Consider the following 10,613-nt stretch of genomic DNA (forward strand, 5'->3'; position numbering starts at 1 on the left):
TCTGACAATATTACAAAGCGGCAATGTAGTGATACACAAATAGGGCAGACCATACAACAAAGAAGATATATATGGATTTAATGCACTCTCACACCTCCACTTTCAAAACACAGATCAGTTTAAAAAGGCCGTCCAGTTCTGACCCGGTTTTCACCTTTCTGGTTTCATCGGGGGATCGAACTGAATGACATTTAGTTTGTTAAAGTGCTTTATATGTTAAATAATTGCCAAAATAATACATCAAATATGTGTTGTTGTTTTTTTAATGTTTCATCTGTTGTTGTTACAGAATCATCAACAATGCCCTTTATAGCAGGGCCACAAGGTATTATATTAAAGCCCAGCCCTGGGCTATTTTTGTGAAGCTGTAGAATAAAACAATTCAGATCAGGCTGCAATATACTGTACCTCCTCTCCAGCACCATTCCCCCGTCATTTCTTTCTGCAGCTAGATGTCCTCAGTCTTTAAGATTGGCTGATGGCCAATCTCATTTAACCCAAAAGACTGAGAACATCCTGTGAATGCAGGGCATCATGGACCCACCAATACAAGACACACAAATTTCCCAACACACTTACCAGCTACCCCGCAACAGAAAAAACCACACCGTCCAACTTTATGCATTAAAATCAGAGGTTTTAGTTGCACAACTTTTGCAAAATATGTGGAAGCCGCAAAGCCGCATCAAGGCTCCCCTGTGAAATGTGGTCCTTACTCTGATCTTTGAGAGCCTCCATATTGGAGCATATATAGCAATAGATACATTGAATGCCGATATGCCTGGAGGTACCCCACTCCTCCTTAACCCCTTTGTGGCGGGAGACGTACACTGTACGTCCTGCCACAAAGTGACCAAATGACTCGTCACGTACACTGTACGTGACGAGTTATTTGCTGCACTAGAAGGCTGGTAACCGCTGAGAATCGGTGGTTATTATTCATTAATGGATGCCTAAGTTTAGAGGCATCCATTAATGAAAGGGTTAACCTTTTTCAGACACCCGATACCTGAAGATCCGATACCTGAAGATCGGGTGTCTGAGAGTCACAGCAGAGCCAGCAAACATGCCGGCATTCTGACAGCTCGTAAATATCGAGAGATAGCTCTCTCAAGCTATACTGGCTTTTTTTCTGAAAGTAGAATGTTTCAGTTTGCTGATGGTTGTTGTAACAATCAGAAAACTAGTGACAGCTGAATCCTGAACTGCTGCAGGATCAGTGTCACTAACTTATTATCGACTGTTCTGAAGTTTGAAGCAGCCTGATAATAACCAAAAATGTATTAATTTATCAAGCAGTAAAAAAAAAAATAGTGAAAAGTGTAAAAAAAAAATTAAAAATAAGTGGAAAAAATAAAAAATAAGGGACAAATAAATGAATGTATTTATTGCATTTTTTTTTTTAGCTGTGCTGGTTTTGTAAAAAAAATTACTACAAATCAAAACTGGGAAAAAAGTTTTTTTTTAACGTTTTTTTCCTCTTTTTTTTATATTTTATTTGTCCTAAGTGAGGCGTTAGACACACATATGTGATATAAATATATAGCCCTATCTGTCCTCTAAAAAACAATATATAAAAAATGCACAGGGATGCACTTGGAGGCCCAGCACTTCAAAATGTACGCTAAAACCTCCACACCATCATGGACCCACCGCGTGATGCACTGCACCTTGTACTCGCAGTGTAATGATACAGAGAATCACATTAGTCTGCATTATTGAGTACCACCCAGTGCTGGGGAGGAGAGGACGGGGACCCTCTCATCACTTGCCCACTCTGAAGACATTTGGAAAAAGTAACTACTGAAAGAATATTGAAAATGACTTTTGAAATTACCTGTCAAAGCTTATATAAAATGTTAGTGATCACGGTAGGTTTATTTATACTTTAAATACTAAATTCCTTTTATTATTATATTATTATTATTAATAGTAATATTATAGAAAAGATCAATGGAACTTGACAAGAGCACATTTTTGTTCCACCATAAAAACTACAGATCTGTCCTTAAAACGTATCTGTAAAAAATAAATCAAGGCAAATGGACTTACTGTATTTTTATTGAAAACATTTGCTGGTCATCCGACTAGCTTTGTAAATGCAGAAAGGTCTTCAAGAAAAATACAGCAAGTCCAGTTGCCTTGGCTTATTTTTTACAGATATACCATGACTCGGATGAATGAGAACCTTCACAGATGTCTTTAAAACGGCACACCCATTTGGGGTTCCTTCACATTCAAATGTCATACCTTAGCAGAGTCAAATACTTTGCGTGTTACACTTATCGTCCCTTTAGGAAACATACCCCCAATGATCCATAGGGGGGGGTCTATATTTATTTCCATTCTATGCAGTAGTGTATCTGTCCTCTCCCCAGTCCTGCACAGACTTGTACCATCCCAGTCAAATGTAATCCAACTCCACAAATGGGAAATGCAGATGTAACAGTCCATAAGTCCATGGCATGGCATGGCATGGCATGTGAAACCACTGGTGGATTGCACTGATACAAAGTCACCTCAACAGCATAAGATATAAATCTGTTACCTGATATTCTGTTGATTTGTAGACTGTTACATCTGGATTTTCCATTTGTGGAATGTGGGAGATGTCAGTTTGAATGTGTAATGCGCGGAGGTGAGACGGGGGTTAGGTTATTATTATAATTTTTTGCTTTCTTATACTTTATCTTCGTTTTGAAAGCTTGCATCTTCCATAACTTTACTAGGTCAATAAAGGATATCAGCTTCAGATGTTGTACATTAAAGGAGAACTATGGGGTCAGGGCTTTTCCCCATAGTTCTCCTAAGGGTAACGGGAGGACACAAACTAGCGTCCTCCCGTCACCCAAAGCTCAGTATACTGCGAGCCACCGCTGAGACGCTGCAGCCGGAACGGATCCCGACAATGATGTCTGGATCCACCCAGCTGCGTGAGTGACAGCTGACTCTGCCTCTCTAGAGGCAGAGCCAGCTGTACCCGCCCCCTCCCGCGTCCGTTCTGCCAGTCAGCGCTGGAGGATCGGACAGGGGAGGGGGGAATCCAAAACCCTCCGTCACGGCTCTCTGCAGGCACAGCATTGAGAAGTGAGCGTGCGCCGGTATGTGTTCGCTCACTTCCCGATCTACTGAGCCGACCTGTGACAGTTTCATTGTCACAGGTCGGCTCAGATTATGAGGCTGAGTGAAAATTCCTCACCTCATAATTCTCCTTTAAAGCCCCATTCCGGGATAATTTTGTACCCTCACCCCCATCTCCAACCAGTCCAGCAAGGTTTTTATGTTTCTTAACTTTAGAAGCAAGTTACTCAACTAAGTCCCCTGTATAGGTCGCTGGCCACCGCCACTTCCAGGTGTGGGGGACCACTAACCGAAGCTGCAAATGGTCCCCCACCGGCTGATTCCCTACCGTCCCCTTGTGATGACATCACTCCTGGATCCTGAGAGGACTCTAGACAGCCAATAGGAATTGTCCACATCACACACGCATTGTGTCACTACCTACCTAGTAAGAGACCAGATGGTGAGGAGGCTTCTCTTGCGACTTGTGTCCTTCCGCCCCTGGGGGTGAGAACAGGGAGCAGCGAGGAGCACGGGTGCCACTGATGGGAACCGACACCATGCAGGAGACACCCTGATAGTGTGTAGTCAGCAAGCTGGGGGGTCCACCAAGCAGACAGCGTGGGAGCAGGAAGAAGAGACTGGAGCGTGGTCAGGAAAGCCAGAGGTCAGAGCCAGCCGGGCAGCAGAGTACAAAATCAGTAGGCAGAAGGAAGGCAAATTCCAGGAAACAGGCCGAGGTCAGGGGCAGGCAGCAATCAAATAGCAAAGTCCAAACAAACCGGGTCAGGCAGGTCACAGGAATCCAACAAGTACAGGCACACAGGAACACTAGCTGAGAAGAACATCAGCAATGGAGCAGGGGCTTGTTTTTATATGGTGAGCTTAACCATAGCAGCATCATTTCCTGTGCGACTGCCGTTGTGCGTGTTTTCGCGCTCTTCCGGTTTTCATGCGCAATAGCGCGTTTTCCAGCCACATGGAGATTTAGTTTGCGCGCATTGCACGGCCTCCATTTTGTGACTGTAGCTTTAGGTAAGTAAAAAAGAGCTTTTAATTAAGGTTTGTTCATCTTGGGATCAGTTGGGGGGGTGGAAATTATCCTGGAGATGGGCTTTAATAGCACCAGGAATGTTTGGTACATGAGGCATGTAAAAATCTATTCGAAAAATTACTATGACAACTTTTCATACTCTTAAATGATGTGTAACAAGGTTTTATGTCACACAAAAATGTTATATTATTATTATACAGGATTTATATAGCGCCAACAGTTTTCGCAGTGCTTTACAATATAGGGCAGACATTACAATCACAATACAATTCAAGACAAGATGGTAAGGAGGGCCCTGCCCCTGAGGGCTTATAATCTAAAAGGGAGGGGCAAGTGATACATGAGGAGGGAGCTGTGTGGGGATAAATTGTTTGAGGACGTGATGGTTGAGCGGTTAGGTTGAGGTGGGATAGGCTTCCCTGAAGAGATGAGTCTTTATGAGTCTTATAGATTTGCTAAAAAATAAATTGCCTAGTAATATGTAAAGTGCCTAGTGATATGTACCGATCCTCTGTGTGCAGAGCAAACACTGGAGCGATCAGCTGATCACTCCAGTATTTGTAAATAACTGGGGACAAATAGATAGTGTGACGACATGGTGATGAGTTTATAAGTTGAATGTGTATTGGTGTTGAGTTATGTTTGAGTGCGTTATGCTGTGTGACCTGGTTATGGAAAGACTATCAGCACCATCCCTCGTTATCTCCCATTGTTCTCTGAGGGAGCTCAGAACAATGACATTCTGGCCAGGCCACTGCTATGGCTGTCTGGAGCTATTTAGCAGGTGGACACCTGTGGTGTTGTGAAGACAGGATTTCTGGGGAGGGGAAGGTGGATGTGATGGGATTATATTCTGATCTGATCACTTGCTGTATAAATGTTTGTGCAGTTTCTCAATAAACCAGAGTTTGTTTCACCTACACTCAAGCCTTGACTAGTGACTGGGGAAACTGGGAGCTAAGGATCTTCAGGTTCCAATATCTCCTCAGCAAGGAAGAAGACAGCGGCGGACATACTCATCCTGAGTACGGGGGTCCGTCACAGATAGTACCATGTGTCCTCAGTTATGAATCAACAGGAAGTCCTTTACATCACTTCCTGTTCATTCATGAGTTTCTCAATGGGTAGTAGCACTCTGTATTTTCCTCTGTATTTTCAATTAATTTAGAAAAGATGCTGCAGAAAAAGAGATTGAGGACTCGGTGTCCTCAATTTCTTTTTCTATTTTAAAAAGGGTAATATCAAGGGGCTGTTGACCCCTAAACCCCCCAAAGCCCCCCACTCCCCACAGACAAAAAATTAAATTAAAAAAATAAATAATACAAAATAAATAAAAAATTATAAAAAAACACACCCTGGAGGCGGGGCGCATGACATCAGATGATGCCGCGCATGCGTGGCGCTGGGTGACGTCACACCCCTATGGGGGGGCAATTTTTTTGCTCTTGCCTCGGGGCAAAAGGAGCTAGCTATGGCTTCTGAAGTTGCTAGAGGGCCAGACCATTATAAATAGAGAAGCAGGTTGTTTACCACGACAGTAGAAGTCATTGTTTCTGAAGATACGGGGAAACAACGCGATTTAACAGCCTTTGAACGCGGGATGATTGTTGGCGCTCGGAGCCATGGAGCGAGTATCAGCAAAACAGCAGAATTCGTTAAATGCTCAAGAGGGGCTCATTGTTAAAGTGTTTAAAGATTGGACTGTCAGCGGAAAATCTGGGTCTGAACGTGCGAATTGTGGCCGTCAGCGACTAGTCAATGTTAGGGCAGAACGGGGGAGGGGCAAGACTGGTACAAGACAACAGAAGGGCAACAGTGCCGTGTCAGATTCCTCGCATCACCTTTCACCATCTCGTGGAGTCACGAGGCGGCCCAACGAAATACTGATGGGGTGGTCATAATAATCTGGCCACTCAGTGTATAAGGTCTGCTGTCCTTGCCTTGGTAAACTACCTGGAGAGAACCGCTGAAGAAGTTGAGCATCGAAAGTTGGTCCTCACTTGACTGCACCTGCAGTATGTCCACAGGGGATTCGATTGCATCTGTGATGAAGAAAGCAGAAATGTAATTCTTGGTCAAGACAGCCGGATCTGATTAATCAGAAGTCTTGCACAACAATGGCGCTGTGTTTAATTTGGCCGCGTTCATTGTAAACACCTGACACCTGAGTAATTCCATTACAAAGATTGGAGATCGCTGTGACAAAACCCTTTTGTAAATATTGTACCTGCTCTTGGAAGCCGGACAAGTGTTATACAATATACCTTGTTTCAAAGGGTAAGTCCGCCAAAAATGATTTTTTTTTCTTCAGTCTGGGCTGATGCCAGCAGGTTCATTCGCTCAGCTTATGTATCCTAATGGAGAGGTATGCAGCTCTGTATCAGCCATGGCTGTGACATATCTTGCTTTGTATATGCTGATCTATATAAAGAGTCCCAGCAGAAAGTAGGCGATGCAGCTGATCGGCATAAAGCCAAGCTCAATATATCATCATCATAATGTTTTTTAGACCAGCGGTCGTCAACCTTTCGGATCTCATGGACCACTAAATTTTAAATCCCGCGGACCACTAATATGAATTTTTTAAAAATATATATATATTTTCATGTGTGTATCTTTCTCTCGTTTTATCTATCTATATACACACACACATACATATCAGAATATATATATATAAGGAAACAAAAAATATGAGAATAAATCTATATATACATACAGTATATATACACATACATACATGCGGGTGCGGGTGTGCCTGCAGGAGTGGCAGTGCTGGTGGAGGGAGCGAGCTGTGCCGCCCGCCCTGGAACAGTAATAATATTAATTGTTTCCCCCCCTATCGAATCTGCCACTGGCCCTGCCGGTGGTGCCCGGGGCACATGCCCCCCCCTAGCTTCAGCACTGCCCCCAACCACTGCTGTGCCTCACCTTCACCCACACACTGAGCCACTATTACCTGGCTTCTCCCCCTTTTTCTGTCATGCAGCATGCTCAGTCCGGCTACTGATGAGATGCCCCGCCTCCTGCAGAGCCCGCACTGTACTGAGAGCCGTGCATTCCTTGTGACAACCGCTGCTTGAGTCAGTGAGAGGCAGCCCCGGAGCCTCCGTGCCTCTTCAATGACGGCCCAGCCTGCCCCGGCATCAGAGGGGCCCGGGGACCACCAACATTTTCTCACGGACCACCAGTGGTCCACGAACCACCGGTTGGCGACCGCTGTTTTAGATAGAGAGATCTCCTTTCCGGCATTCCCACAGGGTGACTCAATCCACTAGCGTCCAATCAGAACCAGAGAAATCACTTTTGGATACTACTGCCCAACTCCAACCAAAACTTTTTCTTGACATATTGTGGGAAGGGTTGGTACATCTGTTTCTATATGTCACCTCTGAAGAAATTACCCTTCACTTCCAGTTCTGTCCGACGCCCATCACCTGCACAGGAAGTAAGAGAAAATAGGTTATCAGTGAGTACACAGACACCAATAAAACCTGACTGAGGTTCTAATTCTCCTCTATTCTTCTCTAATAGAGCAACAAACAGGCAATTGTGACAACATGTGGGTAACCGAAAAATCAAACTAAAACTCGGGTAACAAATGACCAATGGTGGCAAACCTGTGGGCAGCCTACAGCCGTGCCAAGACTGGGGTGTAAAACAGGCAATTGTGACAACATGTGGGTGACCGAAAATCATAACAAACATCGGGTACCAAATTACCAATGGTGGCAACCTGTGGGCAGCCTACAGCCGTGCCAAGACTGGGGTGTAAAACAGGCAATTGTGACAACATGTGGGTGACCGAAAATCATAACAAACATCGGGTACCAAATTACCAATGGTGGCAACCTGTGGGCAGCCTACAGCCGTGACAAGACTGGGGTGTAAAGTAGGCAATTGTGACAACATGTGAGTAACCGAACATCATAACAAAACAAACCTCGGGTACCAAATGACCAATGGTGGCAAACCTGTGGGCAGCCTACAGCTGTGCCACGACTGGGGTGTAAAGTAGGCAATTGTGACAACATGTGAGTGACCGAACATCATAACAAACCTCGGGTAACAAATGACCAATGGTGGCAAACCTGTGGGCAGCCAACAGCCGTGCCAAGACTCGGGCGTAAAACAGGCAATTGTGACAATCCATGGGCAGCAAAAGGGCACTGTTAACAATATGTGGTCAAGAAATGGAAGAAAACACAGCAACAAATGAGCATTGAATGGGCAATACAATTCAGGGACAATTGTTCCCTCAGCAACATGTATTCCCTCAGTGACCCTATACTCAGAGGCCAGATTTCCATATACTAATGGCAGACAATGTATGACTTACAATGGAAGGAGCAATAGGCTTTGTCAATAGTGTGCTGGCTTGTGATGAGCCTAGGCTTGGTGCAAACCAAGTTTGCCCGAGTTCAACTGAGCTCACTCAAAATTCAGGCCGCCATCCCCTTCCTCCCGACCCAAATCAGTTGCAGTGAGGCGCATTCCACGCCTTGCTGCTGCACGTCACAAAGGGGCAAGGAATGCCCCCGCTGCAAATGCCAACACTGATTGGGTTGGGAGGAGGGGGTGGCAGTCAGAGTTTTGAGCAGGCTTGGGCGAACTCAGATGAAGTGGTTTTGCACAAAGCCCAGCCTCATCTCTAGTTCTGACCATGGAAGCCTCTCTGTTGAAGCAATGGTAGGGATGAGAAATCTGGGCCACTGAACAGTTTGGGTGGCAGTCTGGGAGCACTAAACTGCCCCACTGCAGTGAGTTTACTAGGATTTTTATTCCACCCAACTTTCTGAGATACGAAAGGATCAGGGACACCTTTCAGCACATAGGCAAAGGACACACCCACAGTGACATGGACCTTATAGCATTAATACACAGAATATGGGGGGTTATTATACCCAGAAGTGCTGTTTGCTAATGCTAATAATCTGGGTGGAAGGTTTAGTGCAATATAACACTTTGTAGTTGCCTAATTATAGAGGCCTCTACATCAGCTCAAAACGAGGCTCAACTGAAGAGGGCGGGGGCATTTGTTCCCGAAATAGAGGCTGTCACTGAAATTCAGGAACAGATGGAAGATACTTCATCTACCATTCTAGTGTAAGACACTATTTTTTTTTTCATGATCTAATCGATTGATTTGTTTGAACTATTTCACTAGAAGGTAGACAGGCAACTGGCAGAGAGTATCCATGACCTTACGCAAAGGATCATCCTAAGGAGGTTGACCCTGCTAGTTGCATTATGTGTTAATTTTTAACCTAGTTAACTATTTGCTTTAGAAAAGCAAAGAAGATGAATACAGTCTGTGGTGGAGAGAAAAGCTTTATCACCCTGGTTAGGGGCGTCCCGATGTCTACCCGCCTGAGGGAAGGGGAGGTGGGAGGGTTGATACTGGTCAGAGCATCACAGGTTACTAAGACCCCTGGGGCCTGTCCTTCACGTGACCCAATAAGATGCCGCCTTAGGCACCCACCTCAGGCTGCTTCATAGGGACAGCCCTGGCAAAGTTTAATAATTGTAGGGGTAAGAATTATTGGTGTTGGTTGGATTGTAATAATTTGCAACGTATTCTAGAGAAATTGCCTAACTGATTGATGATGTGCATGACAAACTGCAAGGTGGGACATGGTTCAGAATGAAATAAAATTGCATTGTCAGTGTAAAAGCAGATTTTACTGGGTCCCTTCTAGCAACACCACTCATTCTGGGGACTGCCTTGTTTTGGAGATTCAGCAGAAAGAATGGGGAACAGACGGCACGTTACACCCAAAAAAAACCCAGCATATATATTGACCAATATGGCTGCCCCAATGCACATACATAATGACTTATATGGTTGCCCCAATGCACATACATAATGACTTATATGGTTGCCCCAATGCACATACATAATGACTGTCTATAAATTGAAATATCATATTTTTTTTTACACACCAACATATACAGTATTGATATGATGTACACTATATAGCCAAAAGTATGTGACACCCTTCTAAATGATTAGGTATAGGTGTTTCTAGTGAAGAGTACTGTTAATACTTCAATATACAAAGATATTTTAGACAATTGTCCACTTACAACCTTATGGCAAAAATATGGGGCATACCTTTATCTGTTCCAGCATAACTGTGCCTTTGTGCCCAAAACCAGCTCCAGGGATGGGCTTGATGAGTTTGGTGTAGAGGAACTGAACCCTATTTAACTGCTGACTGTGAGCCAGGTCTTAGCGTCCAACATGAGGTTTTTTGTAAGGTCAGCACAGGACCTCACAAATGCTGTTTTGGGTGAATGAGCACAAATTCCCACAGACACACTCCAAAATCTTGATGAAAGCCTTTACAGAAGAGTGGAGGTTGTTATAGCCAAGAAGGGATAGGGTAGGGGGGCAACTCCTTATTAAATGCCCATGGATTTGGAATAGGATGTCCAACCAGCTCCAGGCATGGGTTTGATGAGTTTGGTGTGGAGGAACTTGAGTGGCATGCACAGAGCC

The 10,613-nt window shown here is 44.4% G+C and overlaps 1 protein-coding gene across 1 annotated transcript in view; it reads left to right on the forward strand.

The window, feature by feature from the left end:
• Positions 1–10,341, forward strand: part of LOC108797013 (epoxide hydrolase 3-like) — a 42,305-nt gene extending 31,964 nt beyond the window's left edge. The window contains exons 9-10 of the mRNA XM_018568578.1: positions 4,851–4,856; positions 10,331–10,341. Coding sequence (XP_018424080.1) covers positions 4,851–4,856; positions 10,331–10,335 — 11 coding nt within the window. The 3' untranslated portion in view covers positions 10,336–10,341. The remainder of the gene's footprint in view (positions 1–4,850; positions 4,857–10,330) is intronic.
• The last annotated feature ends 272 nt before the right edge of the window (positions 10,342–10,613 follow it).

Source organism: Nanorana parkeri, unplaced genomic scaffold, assembly GCF_000935625.1.
Source record: "Nanorana parkeri isolate BGI_ZX_2015 unplaced genomic scaffold, ASM93562v1 scaffold1212, whole genome shotgun sequence".
Classification (NCBI taxonomy): Eukaryota; Metazoa; Chordata; class Amphibia; order Anura; family Dicroglossidae; genus Nanorana; species Nanorana parkeri.